General features: G+C 34.5%; 1 protein-coding gene across 2 annotated transcripts; it reads right to left on the minus strand.

The window, feature by feature from the left end:
* Positions 1 to 15,847: 15,847 nt before the first annotated feature.
* LOC104887067 (isocitrate dehydrogenase [NADP]) lies at positions 15,848 to 22,548 on the minus strand. 2 transcript variants are annotated; one of them, XM_010671652.4, is made up of 15 exons: positions 22,312 to 22,548; positions 20,517 to 20,560; positions 20,311 to 20,420; positions 20,079 to 20,116; positions 19,900 to 19,977; positions 19,634 to 19,789; positions 19,284 to 19,375; positions 19,084 to 19,187; positions 18,916 to 18,984; positions 18,705 to 18,820; positions 18,519 to 18,553; positions 17,953 to 18,095; positions 17,735 to 17,857; positions 17,577 to 17,656; positions 15,848 to 16,057 (listed from the first exon to the last, which is right to left on the minus strand). In XM_010671652.4, exons 1-14 carry the CDS (start codon positions 22,358 to 22,360, stop codon positions 17,581 to 17,583), a joined length of 1,233 nt encoding a protein of 410 aa, XP_010669954.2. In that variant the 5' UTR covers positions 22,361 to 22,548; the 3' UTR covers positions 15,848 to 16,057; positions 17,577 to 17,580. The 2 variants fall into 2 exon arrangements, with proteins under 2 accessions (XP_010669954.2, XP_010669953.2); XM_010671651.3 differs by having other exon boundaries at positions 17,573 to 17,656; positions 22,312 to 22,546.
* Between the last annotated feature and the right edge of the window lie 325 nt (positions 22,549 to 22,873).

Consider the following 22,873-nt stretch of genomic DNA (forward strand, 5'->3'; position numbering starts at 1 on the left):
CAGCGTTAGGGTTTCGTCATTTGTAAGGGTATCTTAAGCCCAAACACAAATTTCGGTAGTATCTGAGAAATTCCCCAAATGTGAAGGGTAATTTGTGAATTACGTTAAACCTCAGGGGTACCTAAGGAATTTTCCCATTTATATTTTGTTGAAATAAAAAAAAAATCATTTTTCTCTCGCTTCCTCCTTTGCCTCCATCAGCCATGAACTGTCCCCCCACCTCCACCCCTACCCACCGGAAAACCCCTAAACCCCCCTACACTCCACCAACCCCAAAAAAACCCCATATACTCCTTCATCCTTGAAACCACCAAACCTTTGCCCTCCCTTCCTCCACCCCCGAAAACCCCCTCTCCTTCCCTTAACGAATTAACCTCATTAGACCTCATTTTGCTCTCAATCTCCCTTTATCCTCTCTCATTACCACCCCTTGCATTCGCATTCAACATCGGCTATGTGCTTATACTCATTTTCTCCTTCAATTGAATATTTCATTCTTATTATAATCCTATAATTTTTTATTTTTGGCTGTAAATTTTCTTAGTTATAATCTTTATCATAGATTTCGGATGTGTTATCTTTTTGGATTATGTATTTGTGATTAAATAGTGGCAAAGGATAATGTTTTCGAGCGCGAAAAATTTAAGAGATGTTGAAATATGTTGGCTTCTAAAGGATAAGAATCTCATCACCGAATTTCAAGCTAAAATTAGTGTCGAGATTTGATCTTCGGTGGAGGAGATGTGACCGAAATAGCTTAGCATCCATGAAAGAGTGTGAATAGGTATGGTGGTTTTGGTAGTGTTGGGGTGGTAGCTATGGTTGTTTGTGGAGGATAGAGTAATGGTTGAGCACCCATGCAGCGGGGAGGGAGAAGAAAGATGGAAGGGAGGGGATAGTTTCTAGTGGAGTGGTGGTTATGCGTAGGGAGGGGAAGAAAGGTATTTTAAAGTTTTTTTTACCTGTTCTATAGATTCCTGATTATTTCGACCTACTCTAGGAATTTTGCTATAAAGTTCAAAATATTAAATAATGATTAAAAATTTGTATTATTATTGGCGAAACGGCCAGAGTTCATATTATTCTTATTCAAATAATTAAAGAAGCTTGAGTAGGGAAAGCACTTTCATATCAAGATAATCTTGTTCCTAAAATACCACACAAACCACCAGACGACAAGACCGAACCAATATCATCCAAAGAAGAGAGAAAATGATACGATTGTAACACAGAACAAGGGGGAGATTAGCCAACAAAAACAGTGTAGTAGGGGGTAAGCAAACTAAAAATATCATGCAGAATAGAAAAAATATTAACCATAAAGGAAAAGCAAAACAAAGATGAGCAGTTGATTCAGAGTGAAAATTACAGAAGACAAAATATAAGGAAGAAAGACAAGACTCTTTTCCAACCTATTCTTAGTTAGAAGGCCACCATTACAAGCTTTCCAAATAAAATTCTAGATTTGGGGGCAACATTAAGGTTTCAAATCCAACAATACTCCACTTTGATTGTCTGTGATAGAAAAAAAAAAGGCCTTAGGCTAATAGCGCTCCAGATTCAACCAAACAATCACCATCAAACCTAAGCCTCCACACTAAAGCATCAGATTGATGATTAGAGGGGAGAAAAATAGAGCAAATTTGATCAACAAGAACATTAAGAAGATAGGAATCAAGCATCGAACGATCCTAGCAACCATCAAAAGAAATAAAATCACTAACTTTAAGATGAAGATTATTAGTCAAAGGCTGAATAATTAATAACAACGTGGGTTGAAAAAGCTAATTATTAGCCAAGAAATTAATATCATTTTCATTACCAATTTGCCATCTAATACTTTGACAAAATAAATTACAAAGGCTCATAAGATTCTTCCATTGCCAAGACGCTAAATTATAAACTTATTATGTAAAAGATCCTTTTGTTTTACATACTTTTTACGGACAAGTTTAACCCATATGTTTACCATGTTTAATAAGCTTGTAAAGAAGTTACTGATATGTAATAATTGTACATAAATTTTAGGTGCATTAAGGTTGCATTTTTAGTTTATATTAGATAATTTAGGTGCATATTTGCATGATTTACTCCAGTTTTGCTCTACTGCTCTATGTTGCTTGTTTTGATGAACTTTAGGTGATTTGAATGCAAATAGACTATGATTGGCTAAGCTTGAGTAAAACAAACATGATTAAAGAAGGTAGATTATGAGGATCACAAAGCATCTCTTTGAAACATATTTGGGCTAGAATGAAGTGAACCATCACTAAAAGAAATGCGAAAACTTACTCTTGTACACTATTTTACTTAAAACTTTTGATCTACAAATGACAATGGAGTAATCCAAGTCAAGACTTGAAGACTTTTCCAACGTATGGTCACATGCTAAATTTTGATGAGAGATGAGAAAGTTATGACGTTTCGAAGATGAGCAGTTTGATGTTTTAATTTGTCGTGGACCCGACTTGACAGGATCTTACCCGGTCAGGTGGTCGATGTTTCACTTAATTTTATGGAAAATGACTTGGCAATCGACCCTGACAGCCTTAACGTGTTGTAATTCTACGGTTTTAAAGCGCATGTTGTGCAATTTATTACTTTAGTATAAGTTCTTCTACTTTAAGTGGAGAAATACCAGATTCAACATTATTATTCAGGTTATTAGTTTTCTAGGTATTTATATTCTCTTAAGAATCCTAGTTTTAGTTTTCAAGCTTAATTGTAATTGGTTTCAAGATTTGTTCTTCTAAGGTATTTCTCTTCTCTAATCTATTCTTCATATTTATTTTATGATGTTTGCTTATTTGATTATGATTATGCTTTCCCCAATTATGAGTGAGTAGTTTACTTTATAGGGATATGGTGATCTATGTACCCATATGAGGGATTGATTGAATGAATGTTTTTCTTATGAATTTCGTCTGATTCTTATTAGTGAGTTAGTTCTGTTAATCTGCAAGTTCGACCAAATTTGTTTGATAATCATTGTATGCAATACAAACTTATAGATCGAGAGGTTGTAGAGACACCAAATTTCGAATCCCTTCTTAGGATAGAACCCTTTTTCCGGATAAATAAAGGTTTTGAAAAATAAAAATAACAAAATCATCATGCATCGTGAAGAGCGTGCCCTGGAGCGCGTAATCCATCGCATGATTTTTTTTTTCGTTTTTTTGCGTATCAATCATATAGTTTCGGCTTAGAAGTATAATTTTTGTGAGTCATAGTCAATAACTACAACCACCGTTTTAATAAAATGATTCATAATATAATTATGCTCGTCTTCATTAATTGAATGAGTTTTCGTTAATTGTCTTAAGTTAATTAGTCTTTCAGAAAAAATGAAAAATACGAGTCGTGATTGGGCGTCGAAATTTTAGTCGTATCCCAAAATCGGCGTTAATCAGTTTTCTTGATGGTCAAGTCATTGTTCATTGGATAAAGAATAAGAATATATTCTTTATCCACTAAACCCACCCTTTATCCATTAGTTAGAGCATAAGAATCATGAAAAGATGTGAGAATAAGAATATTTATGTTTCCAGATAGATTTGACGATGTCATTAGGGTGAGGTCATTAGAATGATGTCATTAAAGTGATTAAGGATGAACAAAATCAGATTTTTTGGATGAAAAATATGAGTTTTTCCCTCTTTGAAACCCTAGTTCACCTCCTTCATTCCTCTATAAATACCCTCCAAAATTCACTTCAAAACTCAGGGCCTATTCTCCCTAGCTTATTTTCAGTTCAGTTCAATTCAATTCAGTTTAGATCAGTTCAGTTCAGTTCAGTTCAGCTCTTGACAATACTTTTACTCTCACATATCACTATTCATTTCAGTTCAGTTCAGTCCAATTCAGTTCGGCTCAATTCAATTCAGTTCAATTCAGTTCAGTTCAGTTCAATTCAGTTCAGTTCAATTCAATTCAGCTATTTTATGCCGAAGAAAACAGGCCCTAAGTTGAAAAGGGTTCAACTTAACTTCACTAATCTCTCATCTCCTCTACTCCTTTCCTCTAAAAAAATTACACTTAAGAAAAGAAAGAAAAGTTTTTAAGATAATTAGTAAGTAAAGAAGTTCATCAAAAGAAGAAAAAACAAAAAAAAGGTTTTAAGTTAGTAATTAAGAAACTCACTTAGAAATTAAGAAAAATCACAAAAAAATTAGAAAAACTTGTAAAAAGGAAGTGCATCATTGAGCTAGCACTAGGGGAAAAAAAAGGAAGGCGCTGCGCTGGAAGGGCTGCGTATTCTTGATTACGCAGCCCTTCTTTATTGTAGGGCTGCGATTTTAAATAAAACGCAACCCTTCTCTATAGTAGGGCTGCGTTTTTAAAGAAAAGTGTAGCCCTTTAGATAAAGGGTTGCGCTTGTCTAAAAAACGCAGCCCTTCTAACGGGAAGAAGGGCTACGTTTTTTAGACAAGTGCAGCCCTTTATGGGCTTTTTTTTATTTTATTTGAAAAGAAGCGTACATTGGGCTTAAAATGTTAAGCGGGCTAGGGTTTTCCCTCTCCTCCTCTCTCACGTTAATGTTAAGCGGCACAATCTCATTCTCTCTCTCCTCTCTCACGTTAGAACTGATTCTCTCTCTCCTCCCTTTACTCATTCTCTCTCTCTCTCTCACCATCCCTCCCTCACGCCATCAGATAGCCTTCCTCCTCTCCTAAATCTCAACAACGCCGCCTGACCATTGCGCCGCCACCTCCTCCTCAAACCGTCGGTCGTCGAACTCCTTCTGAATATATGGAAGTTGGGGAAAAGACGAAACCCTATTCGAGTAATTAGGCAACAAAAATCCACGCAAAAATGTAGGAGAAATAGAATTAGGAGTTCTTTGAAACCCTTGTTCTGCAACCGAATTAGAAGGCGTCGAAGAATTAGAATCGTCGGAGAACAAGAGAAATTGAGAGAGAGAATGATGTAACGGAGGAGGTGGAGGTTGAGGACGAGAGAGGAGAGAGAAAATGCAAGAAGAACGCATTCGCCACTGCATAATACAATCACGCGTTTATGGTGTATTACTTTTACAACTAATGGTCGCCTGACCAACTGTTCAAATCTACTGTCGCAACACTCGCTCGACGCAACAAATCAACACGCGTTTATGGCTTCCTCCCTCGTTTGTTCGTTCAGATCTCCATCAACACTCGTTTTTTTGTTTCTGTTTTTCGTTTTTTTTTTAGTTTCAGTTTTTCTTTTTTTGTTTTTTAGTTTCTGTTTTTTTTAGTTTATGTGTTCGATTCTTCGTTTTTTTAGTTTCTGATTTTCATTTTTTTTAGTTTCTGTTTTTCATTTTTTTTTGTTTTTTAGAAAGTTAGAATGTCAATGTGAAAGCCATCGTCTTACCAGATGGCACTGGAGTTCCAGAAAATATTTAGGTGTCGTTGGGTTGATTGTGACGAAATTGTTATTCATCCTCCTACCATTGGTTAAGTTATATGTACAAAATAAACATATTTGAAATCTTTCGCTCAAGTTAGTTACCAGTATGAAGCATCTATCGAATTCAATCATGTATTTCAATAATAACTAATAATTTAATGATGTTTAGAGCCTTCGATTTTAATAATTTTTATTTTTATTTTTTTGGGGTCCAAAAGGGCTGCGCTTTTGGACTAAAAACGCAGCCCTTCACTTGAAGAAGGGCTGCGTTTTTAGTCCAAAAACGCAGTCCTTTTACACATGAAGGGTTGCGTTTTTTGTTGTGAAGGGCTGCGGTTGAAAATCGCAGCCCTTCTTTTAAAGTGAAGGGCAGCTATGGAAAGGGTTGCTGTCAGAATACGCAGCCCTAAGGGCCTTTTTAGCGCAACCCTTCCTTATTTTTCCACTAGTGTAGCAAGGAAAAGTTGAAGTTCTTTTTATTTTGATTATCTTTTTAATCATCTACTAACTATTTCCTTGTTTTCTTCTTATCATTTTTTTTAATCTTTGGAGTGATTTGGGTATGTGGAAGTCCTAATAGGTTCCCAACCTTAAATCACCCCCACTAGAATAGTCACCTCTAATGGAGTGACTCTTAAGAAACAATGTGATTATGTGATTTTCCTTAATCAAGTTATTATTCATCACCAAAAATAATTTTATAAAAAAATTCAAGATAAGTTATGCAAAAACATCTCCATATAAAAATGTGATGCTGTAATTATAGTCAGTTTTACTTTCCTATCTTATTTCATTTTTTCGTCTGCGTTAACTAATTAGTTCGTAGGATTTAATATTTTTTCTATGAAATGCAAGATGTTTCCAGCAACTTGGAATTTGCAAAAAAAAAAAAAAAAATGTGTAAATAATGAAATATCATACAAATTTGTTGTGCAAAAATGATTTTGTCCAGTACCACCTAAGCTTGTTCTGTCAATAAAGTTGAAAATAAAATCATTTAGATAAAACTAAAAACATCAAATTTGAAGAAAACATCAGTATCTTTTCAAAAATATAAAAATCATGTTCATATGTGTTGAACCCTAGTTTTGATGATGACAAAGGAATAAAGATGCAAACTAAGTATTTGACTAATAAGTTGTTTAAGTGAGTGAATTTCAAGGTATCAATGAAAGGAACAAAGAGAATACTAAGTCAAGGAAGAAATCAAGTTTGGATTTTGATGACTAAGTGAAGATGTTTCTATATTTGGTATTGGAGCAGCATTGGAGCAAGAAGACTAAAGCGAAACTTTTTGTTTCTAGTTCCATTGTAAAGGAACGAGGAAGAATGGTAAGGAACTATGGCAATTTAGAATGAGAATGATCGTTTGTTCCTTTGTAAGGAACAGACGAACTGGGATAAACTAATAAGTTAAAGGAACTAACAATTAAAAGTAACTAGACTTAGGATGAAGCATTACAACGGTACATTATTGCCAGTTGAGTAAATTATGCCTAGATTCTAGGTAACCGTTTTCATTTAAGGAAAAATCTGATTTTAAGGAAAATATTTTTAAGGAAAAGATTTTATTTTTCCAAAGATAATATAAATTCTTTTCGGTTTTTATGGAAATATTTTTTAAGATAATATTTTTAATAAAAGGATTTTATTTCGGTTTTAATAATTAAAATATTTTTAATTAAATCATATTTTCGAATTAGTGCTTAAAGTGGTTGCTAATATTAAGGAGCAGTAACTTAAGTCTCTCCTACGTTTAACAATGATCATGGAGATCATGGGATGATTGAGGAACGTGTTCCTCTGGGTAAGGAATATCATGGGATAATGGTTCTATCACTAATATATATTTTAATCCCACGTTCTAAGTTATTACCACTATAAATACTAATGTGTAATGAAGTTCCATTAAGTGTGTCTGACTAAGTGATTTAGTGAGTTTAACTAAGTAAAGTGTCAGTGCCTTCATTCTCTCATAAAAGTTATTTGTTCTTTGCATTCTTACTCTAATTCCACTAAGTTTATTTGATCAATTGTATTTTGGTTTTTGGGGGTAAGGGGACTTTCAGTGAAGTTCTGTAAGAGAGAAGCTTTGAGTAAAGCAAGATAAAGTGAGAAAACTTCAAGTGAAGTTGAGAGGAACAACTGATAAGGAAACAGTTGTTCAGGAACTTGAGTTTAGGAATTCAAGGTGTGGCTCGTGAGGAGAATTAGGTTGTAACAAAGTTCTTTGGCCTAATTAATGAAAGAGTTGAGTTTAAAATCCCTAGTGATCGAGGTTGTTTCTTCTTGTTGGGCCCAAGAAGTTTTTCCTCGTAAAAATCCCTTGTGTTCCTTTAGCTTGTTTCTTTAGTTAAGGTCAAAATTCCGCAAAAAGTTACGCTTATTTCTACACATACAATTTACCCCCCCTCCCCTCTTGTATTGTTCCTAGTGAAATAACAATTGGTATTAGAGCTAGAACTCACAAAAGATAGGAAACCCTATTGAAAAAAAGATCCAAGGAACAATGAATACCACCGAGAAACTTGAGGAAGGTTACTCCAAGCAAAGGCCTCCAATGTTCAATGGGAAGTTCTATTCCTACTGGAAGAACCGAATGGAGATATTCATCAAGGCTAAAAACTACCAGTTATGAAGAGTCATTGAAGTTGGTGATTTCGAGGTCACAACTACTAATGACAAAAATGAGGTAATCCTAAAACCCTTCTCTGAATATGAAAAAGTCGATTTTGAAAAAATGGAAGTAAATGCAATGGCTGTTAAATTGTTGCATTGTGGACTTGGACCCCATGAACACAACAGGATCATGGGATGCAAATCCGCAAAGCAAATATGGGATTTACTAGAAGTAACTCATGAAGGAACTAATGAAGTCAAAAGATCTAAAATTGATTTACTAATGAATCAATATGAACCGTTCTCCATGAAAACTAAGGAAAGCATACAAGTAAGAGATGTTTACTTGTTTTACTAACATTATTAATGAGTTAGCTTCTCTTGGTAAGTTTATTTCATCAGAGGAATAGGTTCGAAAAGTTCTTATAAGTCTTCCTAAGGACAGATGGATGGCTAAGATCACTCCTCTACAAGAAACAAAAGACTTCACTAAGTTAAACTTGGAACAACTGGTTGGGTCACTTCTGACTCATGAGCTTCACCTTGATACTGAGTATGGTGAAAGCTCCAAATCAAAATCCATTGCCCTCAAAGCAGATGATGAAGATGACTCTGACTCAAAAGAAGAGGAAGTACCTCTCATGGTCCGGAAATTTCGAAAGATGTATAGGAACATGAAGAATGGGAACTTCAAAGGTAAAACTAAAGAGTTTACTAACAAAGTTGCTTGTCATAAATGTGATAGTACATATCACTTCATCAAGGAATATCCACTTTGAGAAAATGATAACACCAAAGAAAGGAACAAGGAACGCTTCGCTGAAAGGAACAAGGAAACTAAAGCACCCTTCTCTAAAGCGAACGTTCGAAAGGCAATGATAGCTGCTTGGGGAGATTCAGAGACGAAAGAGGAAGAAGAAAAACAAACTGAAGAAACTGCAAATCTTTGCCTCATGGCAAACATTGATGAAAAAGAAGATGAAGAAAATGTTGAGGTTGGAGTGAGGGGGAACAACACTTGGTATCTTGATAGTGGTTGTTCTAGCATATGATAGGAGACAAATCTAAGTTTCTCTCACTCTCAACCTATGAAGGTGGAAGTGTGACGTTTGGTGACAATAAGAAAGGTAACTTAGTTGCCGTGGGTAAGGTTGGTAAGTCACCATCACATGCCATTGAAAATGTATTTTTAGTTGAAGGATTAAAACACAATCTATTAAATATTTCCCAATTATGTGTGATACGTGTCGTTTACCGTATAAAATTAAAAACCTAACTTAAACCTTCAAAAATATTTATAACTAGTAAAAAGGGTAAGAAAGGGTCGATCCCTTGAGAAGATTATTATAATTCCTAAACTCAAATATTCAACTAAGTGACAAAAATATATATTATATACGAATTTACACTATTTACACTATTCACATATATACGATTAGGGGGGTTTCGGTTGTAACCAACTACTTAGATGAAGTAAAATTAAAACTACTACTAAACTAATAATTACAAGTGACGACACACAAACTCTATTAATTCCCGATTCGATCATAGAATGTTTAGTCATAATTTAGCTTCTTAACCTTTACAATTGAGACCACTTTAATATTTAACTTAGCACTTAGATTGGCGAATTATCGCCGCAATCAATTCTTGTCTTACTCCCTAAAAATCTAGAATCTTGCTAGACAAATCCAACCCTAATAAACTTGTTTTATTAGCACAATTCATACAATTAAGAATATTGAGATGAGCCGCTCACTCTTATTAATCTCAAGTCGTCCTCCCTATCCAACTATTCAAAAAACTGCGCCTAATAGTCATATAGCACAATTTGAGTATCTAAACAACTAATTGCGTCCAATTACAAGTAAAGATATCAGATTTCATAACCAACGAACAATAGTATGAATTGTATAAATACTAAATTAAATAATTAAATTCAATCAACTCAACGTTAACCAATTAGACTCAATTAATATAAATATAAGAAACTGAATCAAGAATAAATTCAGATAGAATCAAGTTCAATCACAAGAACAACTAATTGAAAATAGAAGAGAGAAAACTCATGACAGTAGACCCGAATTGATGCAGTCGCTACCCTCAATTCGCCTCCGAACGCAATACTTCTTCACTTCCTGTCAACTTGTCGATCTTGGACGACCCCGATTATTTTCTTCACTCTCACGAACTCTCTTGTATGTGTGTGTCTTTTTCATCTCCGAAAAATTGGTGAATTTATATCTCGTTGTGTAGAAGATAGAATCAAAAAGATAAAAATTTCCTAAAAACTGAAAATCTCCTAAACAATCTGTATTGTGAAAATTTTGAGGAGATAAAATCATATCTCCTCTTTGTTTCTTGCGTGGAATTCGGAAAGTATTCTGTTTCTTCGGTTTGCTGAGTATACAGATAGGAAGCATGAATTAAAAGATGTAGTTGCCCCTTTTGTTGCTTCCTTCACGTGAAAAAGCCCACGTGAGCTTGGGCTCACTTTTATCATTTTTTTTTTCTTTCTTTTCTTTCTTTTAGTCTTGTTGTCTTCCTTTAGCAAAGTGAACTTGTAAAATACCTATAATAATTTAAGCTAATTATTCAATAAAATATAATATGGACATAAATAAGTCACTTATTAATAAAAGTCAAAAAATATTATAAAATAACACATAGAAGACAACCATAAGACTAGTTTTAGGGGACAAAAATATCGACATATATGCGCTTATCACTGTGATAAGGGAAACGTTGTCAAATTTAATAATGAAAAATGTTTGATCATTAACATTAAATCGAAGAAGGTCATCTTGGAAGGAACAAGGAAATGAAACACATATATTGTGGATCTTAATCTTGTTCCTAAAAATAATCTGACGTGTCTTAGTGTTATTGAAGATGATCCACTCCTTTGGCATAAGCTTCTAGAACATGCTAGCTTTTCATTACTTGACAAACTTTGATCAAAAGATCTTGTCTTGGGATTACCATCTATAAAATTTCATATTGATCAAGTTTGTGATGCATGGGCCCAAGGAAAGCATATTAGATCCTCATTCAAATCTAAAACTGTAGTGAACACCACAAAACCATTAGAATTAATTCATATGGATTTGTGTGGCCCTATGAGAATTGAAAGTAGAAGTGGAAAGAGGTATGTGTTAGTTATTGTTGATGATTACTCTATGTATACTTGGGTTATTTTCTCTCTAGTAAAGATGAGACTTCTGATGAGTTTCTTGTCTTTGCTAAAAGAGTTCAACATTTGAGTGGTCATAAATTGATGCATATTAGATTTGATCATGGTAAAGAATTTAATAATTATATATTTGATGACTTAAGCAGAGACCATGGCCTGGATCATAATTTTTCTGCACCTAGGACACCACAACAAAATGGGGTTGGAGAAAGGAAAAAAAGAACTTTGGAATAAATGGCTAGGACCATGCTAATTGCTAGTGAACTTCCAAGGAATTTTCGGGCCGAAGCTGTTAATACTGCTTGTCACATAATAAATCGTGCCATGATGATACCTATCATTAATAAAACTCCTTATGAGCTTTACTTTGGAAAGAAACTCAATATCACTCATTTCAGAACATTTGGTTGTAAATGTTTTGTTCATAACAATGGGAAGATAATCTTGGAAAATTTGACGCTAGGAGTGATGAAGCAATATTCTTAGGATATTCATCACATATATAGTAAGGGTTATAGATGTTACAATAAAAGAACTATGTGTGTTGAAGAAAGTGTCCACATAATTTTTGATGAATCTGATAAATTCAATCCAAGCAAACAGGTTGATAACTATGAGATTGGCTTGATACAACCAAATGAGAAAGATACATATTCAATTGAAGAAGAAGAAATAAAAGAGGAAAGGAACGAAGAAAATGAAAACGTTCATAACAATGATGTTCTTGTTCCTCAAGATATAGGAGCTGTTCCTGTTCCTCAAGATGAAGGAATTGAGTCAACCATTGCTAAAAGAGGAACAACTGATCAAATCTCTCATCCACTCAAGGAACTCAAGAGGAACAACTTGTTCCTATAAGGGAGTTTCAACCAAAACCTTGGAGACATCAAAAATCACATCTAGTGGAACCATAATAAGTGACATATCCAAAGGTACGCAATCTAGATCTCAGTTAAGGAATTTTTGTACATTTCATGCGTTCTTATCAATGATAGAACCACGAAATCATGAAAAAGCCCTAACTGATTCCAATTGGATCACTGTTATGCAAGCTGAATTAAATGAGTTCGAAAGAAACAAGGTAAGGCATCTAGTTCCTTCTTCTAAACAACAAAAAGTAATTGGCTTAAATTGGGTGTTTAATTAGAAATAAACTAGATGAGTATGGAACAATTGTTAGGAACAAAGCTAGACTTGTAGTAAAAGGTTATAATCAACAAGAAGGAATTGACTATGAATAACCTTTGGTCCTGTTGCTAGACTAGAAGCCATTAGAATACTAATTGCATTTGCTGCTTATATGGGATTAAATTATATCAAATGGATGTTAAGTGTGCATTTCTAAATGGCTATTTAAATAAAGATGTATATATTGAACAACCCCCTGGATTTGAAAGTAATGATCTCCCAAACCATGTCTACAAGCTTGACAAGGCTCTTTATAGGCTAAAGCAAGCGCCTAGATCATGATATGAGAGATTATCAAAGCTCCTTTTAGAAAACAACTTTAAAAGAGGAAAGGTGGATAAAACCTTGTTTCTAAAATCGAAAGGAGCTGACATATTACTTGTTCAAATATATATTGATGACATTATTTTCGGAGGAACAAATGAAACATTATGCAAAGATTCTCAAATCTCATGAGTAATGAATTTGAAATTAGTATGATGGGTGAGTTAAATTTCTTTCTTGGGTTACAAATTAAGCAAACTGAAAAAGGAATAATTATTCACCAACAAAAATACATAAAGGAACTGATAATAAAGAAATATGGCCTTGAAAACTCAAAGATAAATCACACTCCTATGGGAACTTCAACTAGATTAGATGAAGATTCCAAATGAACAAGTGTTGATCAAATGAAATATAGAGGCATGATCGGTTCACTTTTGTATCTGACTGCTAGTCGTCCAGACATAGATTTTAGTGTTGGTTTGTGTGCTAGATTTCAAGTAAATCCCAAGGAATCTCATCTAATTGCCGTGAAGAGAATTCTTATATATCTTAACGGAACTGATGATCTTGGACTTTTCTATCCAAGAAGTGATACATTTGAGTTAAGAGGATATGCGGATGCTGATTATGCTGGAGATCTTGTATATAAGAAAAGCACCTTAGGTATGGTTCAATTTCTTAGTCATAGTTTAGTTTCTTGGAGCACCAAGAAACAAAACACAGTTGCTTTATCCATTGCTGAAGCAGAATATGTAGTTGCTGCTGCATGTTGCTCTCACATGCTTCGGATAAAACAACTTTGTAACTATGGAATAAACTTTAATTGTGTTCCTATTTATTGTGATGATACTAGTGCCATTAGTATTTCAAAAGATCCAGTGCATCATTCAAGAGTTAAGCATATACATATCAGACATCACTTTCTAAAAGAAAATGTGGAAAAAGGTTTGATTAAACTTGAGTTTTGTCAAACTGAAAATCATATTGCTGATATACTAACTAAGGCTCTACAAAGAGATAGATATGAAAAATTAAGGCTTGAGTTAGGATTAATAAAACTTAAGTAATTGTTCCTATTCCAATCCCTCATGTCTGAATTGATTTGCCTTATTCTATGTGATATTAAGTGATTGTGATTAATTGTCTAAGACCATTGCAAATTAAGATGTTAAAAACATGAACATGGATTCAAAGGAATGAAACAACTCACAAATGTCATATAATACTCCCCTTATTGTTCCTAAGTTAAAGAAACATGCATAATATGAAGAATGTTGATATTTAGCTTAAGTTGTTCCTATAGCATAAGTTCATTAGAGTTCATTTTCTTTCCAAAAATTAAAAAATCCATAAAAATCAAAAATCCGAAAATCTCAAAAAGATAGGAATCAAATTTAATCAAGTAATGATTCTCTTTTATTTTTTCTTTTATCTTTTATTTTTGTTTCTATCCTTTTAATTTTCACGCGCTTAATTCCTCATTTACTGTTACATGCATCGTCTTCTTTTTCTTTCATCCCAAAACTGTGTTTCTTAGTCGCTTCAACTTCACCATTATTCATCTCCTTCACACCCCTTCACACGCCATAAAACCCCAAATTCTTTTCACAAAATGGCAAAAACCTCACTCACTTCACCTTTTCCAAAACTTCTGAAATGGAAAACCCCTCTTCTCCATCCAAAATCCTAGAAATCGAAAAATCTCAAGAAACAACAATGGTGGTAGAAGAACAAAAATTGAAGTCACCTAGGAGAAGCGTGAGAAGAAGAAAACTAATTGGGGAAGAAGATGAAGAAGAATCATCAGAACAAGTTAAGGGGGAAGAAGAAGCTACCCCTGTTCCTTCCAAAGGAACTGTTGTTTCTTCCTCCAAGAAACGAGTTGAAAGAAGTGAATCAAGGTATGTCTTAGGATTTTGTGTTGAATTGGAGTGGGCCAAGGAAGTGAGATTCAATGAATTAACCGACATACTAAAGGAACAGGGTATGGAATACCTGTTTGAAACCGCATTTAACAATGCATAGTTCCTTTAGTTATGGATGAATTTTGTACAAATTTCATCAACACTGATGGAATATGTGATACTGAAGTTAGGGGGAAGAAAATATTTTTTTCTCAAGAAACGTTAGCAAAAATATGGGAAGTTCCTTGCAAAGGAACTGATGTGTTTTTTAAGAGGAAAGGAATTGTCGCCTTTTCCAATTTCTCTCAAGATAAGATTGTTGAATATTTTGGGAGAACTGCTGGCCAAAAACAAAATAAATCACAATCTACTTTCTCCTATTCACAAAATTCTGTTTAATCTTGTTTGGAGAGCACTCATTCCTCGAACTGAGAAAAGGAATGAGATGGACCTCTTAGATATGTGTTACATGTTTTGTCTTGATCACCACATTCAAATAAACTTTCCTTCCCTCTTTATCCAACATCTCAAGCATTGTATTGAAAATTATTGTGTTGTTGACTATGATGCATTGATCACTTCTCTTCTTACTCACTTTAAAGTGAAAACTACCAATTGGCCAACATTAAAAATAAAACAAGGTAATATTCTCAATGAAAAAACTTTGCATGATTTGGATCACTCTGTGCAAGAGGGAGTGAAATAAGTTTTAAATAAGGTAGATATTGATTTAATTGCTTAAAGATGTGTTCATAATTACTGTTTTTTCATGAAATTTTTGATGCCATATATGATTCAAAAACAATCATAACGAACTACTCCCTCCATTTTTTTAGATGTAACATATTGACTTTGGACACTATTCATCCATTACACTTTGACCACTAATTGTTATTTATACATAAGAAAAAACATAATCATGTGAGATCTTATTTGATTCGTCACGGTATACACTTTCCAAATATATATTTTTATAATTTTTACTTTTATACAATTGGAGATATTATCGGCCAAAGTTGTGCCTCGGCAAATGTGAAAAGTCCAATGTTACATCTAAAAAAAACGAAGGGAGTACTTTATAGAATCAACTTTGTACATTAATAGTGAATATTAATGTTTTATTAGGCCCCATTATAATAATTCGAAGAGGGCCTCCAACATGTTGAAGGCGGCCTTGTTGACCATACAAACACATCAAAGAGTAAGGTTCGTGCTGGTGCAACCCTTATGCGTAACACCAAAATTAGTCAACAATAGAAAAAATGACGAGCGAGGAAACAAATACAAGTAACAAAAAAAGAGTCCAACATACATAGAATTGCACTGAGTTTGTAGGCCAAAGAAAGCCATTTGAAATCAATATTAAAGGAAAGAACAGAGGACCACTAAACTGAAGCCAAGTGAAGTTTAAGCTAAAGAAAGCGATGAAATATGTATGAATGCTTGTTCCTCTCACTTGTCGGATTCATGAGCTCAGACCTATTAGGACAACCCACACCTGCAAATAATGACATTCAATAATTTGTATCAATGGTTAATGGAGATCATATATATACAGTTGTATCTATTCGACTAATAGCAGAGTTTGTCGTCTTTTTACAACCACTTCACCTAATTCAGTCGAGCTTTAATCAAAAGAAACCAGAGACTACTTTAAATGTCACGATAACGATGATAACAAAGAAGAGCATATGTTATTATTATTATCTTTCTAATTTTCATTACTGTTATTATTATCACCGTTCTGAAAAGGCAAAATGCAAAATTTCATAGAGATGGCATAAATCAGCTTACAAGTTACCAATCAAGTCACCAAGTCCCCATCATAAAGTTCACAAAAAGTGACCTGGACCCTGAAAACCCCTAACAAATAACAGCACTATGGAGCATGTTGACTGACTGATTTAAGTGGAAAGTGAAGGGCCATTACATATAGATTTGAACTTCTAGGTAAAACACAATAGACGCAGTTGCAAGCATTGTGATACATTCCAAACCCATCAGCATAGAAACATAATTGCAAACATTTGATACCCTCTAAAGTCACCCAGCTGCCCAGCATCACGCTGATATCAAAAAAATAAAAGAAAAAGAGCCACAGAATCTGCTGCGCTAGTCAGGTCACTGCTTGGTATGCCATGAATTGGTAAAAATGCATAAGATGTACGGACTATACTTGATCAACTTACTAATGCAGGAATTCAGACTTTAAAAACCCTACAGATAAGCACCCCATTAAGATCGGACCGAGATATCAATGAAACATGATCCGAAACTTTGTGACTGACAACTGTCTACACGTGAAGCTAAGAAACTAAGCCACTCATTAAGCCAAACTCTGAAATTTCAATTTCATGGGCACTCGAAGAATAGAATCTTAGTATAATTGACCCATTTTCTTAAATTCCTTGCAGCAAGTACAATAGCTAATATATGTAAAATACTTCCCTCAACCTCCTAGAAACCGATGAAAAGATACAGTCTATCTACTAGCAGCTGTTGAGCAAGGACCACTTATTGTACACAAAACAATCAATGAATTCAAAATTAAATTGAGCTCATGGCTGCCATCATCAGAAAACTTACTTATTATCTGTTAAATTATACTTCCTCTATTTTTAGTTGCAACAAATGACTTTTTGGTGAGCTATGTAGCATGGGTACTTCTTCTAGGTCACGTACTCGTACCCGCACCCGTACCCAATACGATACGTATCCTGTATGGGTACGCGTACCCTTTCCTAAAATTTCAAAATCTTGCCGTTTTCTGTCCCCGTACCCGAATCCGCACCCGTATCCGTACCCGTCTATGTGCAACCTAGTTGGTGAGTGTATTAAAATAATCAAATGTTGCAACTAAAAAGAACAGAGGTAGTATTTATAAGCAATTGTTCACATACTATCTAACTGTGTGCTTCAACAGCTGCGTATTCCAGTGTAGCACTTTATTATAAAACAGATAAAACTACCATTTAATTTAATTTAATTTAAGTGCAATCCAAAAGGCACTTACATACTGGCCTATAATCTTGCTTTAAGCTCTGCAGCGACAGCATCTATAAACTCTTCTGTGTTGAGATATTGGTCCCTTGTAAGCCTGCAATTCCCAGATTACATTAGACAAGAATTGCTCAATAGAAGCAACATTAAAACATTGACTAAGAAAGCCACCCACTTTGATCCATGGGTGATGAGAGCAAGATCCTTGGTCATTTTCCCAGATTCAACAGTGTCGACACAAGCTGCTTCCAATGTTTGTGTGAACCCCAAGAGTCTTTCATTATTGTCCAATTTAGCCCTGTTGACCAAGGAACGAAATCAATAAGACTTTTTTTAATGCCATATGGACCAAAACAAGGCAGAATTATGTAGTAAAAGCTTGTTGGGTTATACCTGTGAGCAAGTCCCCTAGTCCAAGCAAAGATTGAGGCAATGCTGTTGGTGCTGGTTTCACCACCCTTCTGGTGAACTCTGAAATGACGTGTTACTGTACCATGAGCGGCTTCAGCTTCAATAGTTTTTCCATCAGGGCATATCTGAAGAGAGTCCACGTTTTAGCATATACTCTAATCATCCTTCCTCTGTCTCCCCCCCCCCTTCTCTATTCCATTGATATTCATTAGTATGAACCACTCATGGTATAGCAGTGTAAAATTGGAAAATTTTAGATTATAGAGAACAAGGAGTTTATGGGTATCAATTAATAGTTTATTCAACCCAAGCAAAGAGAGCTGAGAATTCAGGGAGATGAAGCAATGGAAATGCTACCCACAAACCCTAATCGATGAGGTCACACATTTACACATGTAAAACTTCAAGAGTGTGCAAACTTAAGTAGGTGTGTGAATGGGCGTAGATCTGTGTCCTTTTGCATTAGTTAGAATAGAGACATTTCAAGTAAGTGGCAATTACATTACAATCTCGTGTAAGAATTTGGAAATCAAAGATAGAATGCATACCAATACAGAAGTCATCAATCCCAAAGATCCGAACCCTACAATAATTTGAAGAGTAACACTGGGTTAAAAAGATAGAAACTAGAGCAAAAAAACATCCATAAAAGTGGGAGCTATTTACTCAAAGAAAAAGAAGCATTTTCACGCATCAATGACACTAATTGTTAAACCCAAATGGCCAACACAAACCTTGAGCAAGGAAATCACTCTGTACATCTCCGTCATAGTTCTTGCATGCCCACACATAAGCTCCTTCACTCTTGAGAGCATAAGCAACCATATCATCAATGAGACGATGCTCATACCTAACAGATCGGTCATAAGTTATTAGCAAATATAAAAATTCAATTCGCTGCTGAAAAGACAGGGACAATGAAAAGAGAACAGATCCAATGCGCACCATATTCCAGCTTCTTCAAATTTTGACTTCCATTTGCTTTCATAAACTTCTTGAAATATGTCCTTGAATCTTTGCAAAATTCAATGAAAAGAAAAAATAAGGATAATGTTTATCAAAAGACAGGTACAAATAACCCAATGCGAAGTAGAAAAGAAAAACTTCTCTTACCTCCCATCATATTTCTTAAGTATAGTGTTCTTAGTGCTAAGATAGAGTGGCCACTTTTTCTCATAGGCCATGCTCATTGAAGCCTCCGCAAATGATGTGATGGACTGCAGTGCACGTAAGCAAGCAAAACACAAATTAAAAGGTGAACATAATAGCAAAGGATGCGTATGGAATTTAAGAACACATTGTAACAGCCAAACCTCATCAGTGTTGTACATGGACAAAGCTACACCTCCATCTCCAGTAAACTTGAAAACCTCCATTTCTGATTTTTCATCTTTTCCTTCAGGTACTGTAACAAATCTGAGAATCAGTATATAATCTAGTACAAGCAACTTGCACTGATCAGATGTTAAGGCAATGCCAAAAAAAATCTGATCCACATGTCAGCAGTCAATAACCACATAACTAGTGTACGATAGAGAAGCAGACAAAACCTAGACATCTCTTGCATTCAAGAGTTATAAAAGAAAGGTAACAAACACCTTCAGCAGACAGGACAATGATTTGCAGGAAAACAAGTAATCCGTAATCAAGAAGAAAGACATACCAAATACTAGCTTGAGTGTCCCAGCACCCTTAATGACAGTATCAGTTGCTCTGTACTGATCTCCAAATGCATGTCTTCCAATACATATAGGCTTTGTCCAACCTGGGACAAGCCTAGGAACATTTTTACAAAGGATGGGTTCTCTGAAGACAGTGCCTGCAAAATACCAGAAAAAAAATGACAAAAAAGGCAACCAAAAATGCTCCTAAAAAGCATTACAAGGACAATGTCTTTAAAATCAGGTGTTCAAATTCATATTAACTGACCATTCAGAATGTTTCTGATTGTCCCATTTGGGCTTCTCCACATACTTTTCAAGTTGAATTCTTTCACGCGTGCTTCATCTGTTAAGATAAAAAGAACCATTTTATTAACGGATGGTAGAATGGGGAGATGTGAAGTTTATACAAAAAAAGTAATAAAAACATAGGAACATCACAGAGACCTGGAGTAATAGTTGCACACTTGATTGCCACATTGTACCTGCAACGGCATGATTGTAGTTCTTTAATTCTCATTGACAAAGATTAAATATGCCAATAAAAAAAAGCTTTATTTCTTTTCCTCTCAGCTTACTCTTTGTACACCTAGCAATCAAGTATAGAAACAAGAGAAGCTAATATTCATGCTTCATAGCAGAATTCCTCTAAAAACCAAAGAAGCCTAAAAAAACTTACTTCAGAGTTGCTTCAGCACTTTCAACAGTAACTTTGTCATCAGTAGCATCACGGTGGGGAAGACCAAGATCAAAATATTTTATGTCCAACTCCAGAAATGGAAATATCAGCTGTAATAAATATCAAACACCACGGAAAAGCATAAGCACAACATATAATTCTGAAGTGACATAGATACATTGAGGAGCGGTATAACATTAAAGCACCTTGTCCTTTATCATCTGCCAGATAACACGAGTCATTTCATCACCTGCAAAACAGATATAAATACATTTAAGGAGCAAGCGAAAACAGTTCATATTGATCTCCAAATGATGTAAAATGCAGTCAAGCAAACCACACGAACACACAAAAGAGATAAAATAAAATAAAATGGAGCTAAACAGGTGAGCACTTTGGGGCAAGGAAAAGAAAAATTGGGGTGGATAAACAATGCAACAATTTTTTTTAAAAAAGGAGGTGCATTTGACAATCAATGTAAATCGACCTGCAGACAGTGACTAATGTGAATCTGCATCTGCGTGCTTGAGTACAGTAGTTCAATACTCTCACTAAATAACCTATATAACATGAAATGTGGCCTAGAATAATTCTTGTGTCTTAAATTTACACAGCATGATTAGTTAATTAATCTCAAATAACCACAATCATGAAAACTTGCACTTGTTCTTAGAAAGCATAGCAGGGAGTTTCTCCCTTCAGACAGCTTTTTATATGGTTCTTCTAATTTCAGCTTGTGAAACTACTTTCCAGCTTTTAGCTTTGTTCTGTCCAGCTCGTTTGTGTGCTACTTCAAATGGAGTTCTATGTATGATTAAGAAAATAAGAGTATCCAAGGACATACAAATATCACTCAACAAAACTTTTCTGAGCATTATGTTATAGATCTTTAATTAGATGTGATGACTTCGCAACCCTTCAATTTTGCTTAGCCAAAATGGTAGCGCCATCATCGTAGAGAAAATCAATCCTTAACCAAGCTAAGGTGGTGGCAACTATATCTTAAGAGTGATTGGTCATATCCTCTTTAATTTGTCTAGTTCAATTTGAATGGACTGTTAAACTTGTACTATTTAGGAAAGATAATATTTAAGAAAGTACTGTATTGAGCTAAAGAGTGTTTCTTTATCCTTACAAAGATGTACAAACTCCCTAACTTCGCAGCAAGATATTGGCATTTTTCACCGGATATGTTAAAAATCGAGGTGAGATACTCAAGATCACAGCAATCAAATAAAACAGCAGGTCTCATATACACCAAAATAAAATTACTTTTTGAGAATCAAGAAATAAAATAAAAAGCATTTAACAAAGGTCAGCAAGACAGCAACAATTAGTAGAATTGATTTAGCTTAGAGTTTAGTACAATTCACACTACTAAATACAATAAAATCCAATAAATGTAACGCAGACATATGAAGGTCATCTCGTACATTACCGAGATCTACGTGTCAATTAAATCCAGTACTACTTACTTCCTTCATCCCAAATTAGTTGCTACATTTTGATCGTAGGCACTATTCACGTCATAACTTTGACTATCTTTTACTCTATATACATAAGAAAAAACATAGTCATGTTGGATCTTGTTTGATTCGTCCCAATTTGTATTTTCCAAATATATAATTTTTATAATTTTTTCATATATGTAACTCAAGATATTGGTATTTGAAGTTGCATCTCATAAGCTGTGAAAGAACAAATGTAGCAACTAATTTGGCACGGAGGAACTACTAGAGGTCAAATAGAGGTCAAATATTTATTATTTAATCGACAATTTATTTACAAGAGTGCCCCTAATTGGAAAAATATGTAAATCTCCGATAGTATAGTGATCGTCGTAACCGATCACAGCACAAAAATGATCCAGATATTGATAGATCTATATCAACACAGTAAACAATAAATTTCACACAAACCTATAAAGCAAAATAGTATCCTGCTAACAGAGGAAAAGAAAAAAGAAAAAGAAAAGAGATCGTATCAGAAGACAGAAATTACCATCCATCTCAACAATGGGGTTGGTAACGTTGATCTTATCGAAAGCCATGGCAGATCAAGAGAAGCAAGGTGATGGGATGTGGATGGGTCAATGGGTTGGTGTAGTATTACAAATTTACAATACGCCGCTTCTTAATGAAGTGAGAAATATGTGAGAGCTTTATATATAGCAGAAGAATGGGGTGGTAAGTGGTTGGATTGGCTGATGGAAGTCGAAGAAAGTGAGCCCAAAACTATTGATTGAATTTGGGATCTTTTAAAAGTAGTGTACCACCTACTAAAATTGATGTGAAATGAGAGTTGATAAGTATAAAATTTAATTATTCAAAGCCTACCATTATTAAGTCTATGACTGCTATGATGATATTTTAAGTGGGGGACCAATTTTTATTTCTAATTTTCGAATGCCTATGAATATTTCTGATTGGCAACAAAAAGGAACAGATAATTCTGTAAATTCTTTTAAATTTTTTTAGAAAAAGATACTAATAAGACTTTGGTCCACTAATTAAGGGTGAGGTGCTTGAAGGTAACGGGGAAAGATAAGATGACCCTTATAACG

Source organism: Beta vulgaris, chromosome 2 (genome assembly GCF_026745355.1).
Source record: "Beta vulgaris subsp. vulgaris cultivar EL10 chromosome 2, EL10.2, whole genome shotgun sequence".
In the NCBI taxonomy this organism is placed as follows: Eukaryota; Viridiplantae; Streptophyta; class Magnoliopsida; order Caryophyllales; family Amaranthaceae; genus Beta; species Beta vulgaris.

Excerpts from the sequence above, each read along its gene's own strand:
- LOC104887067 (XM_010671652.4), bottom strand. The coding sequence starts at position 22,360 with ATGGCTTTCGATAAGATCAACGTTACCAACCCCATTGTTGAGATGGAT. Across the intron at positions 20,117-20,310 it reads AGTGCTGAAGCAACTCTGAA|GTACAATGTGGCAATCAAGT; the intron begins GTAAGTTTTTTT and ends ATGCCGTTGCAG. Across the intron at positions 18,096-18,518 it reads GATTGATGACTTCTGTATTG|ATATGCCCTGATGGAAAAAC; the intron begins GTATGCATTCTA and ends GACTCTCTTCAG.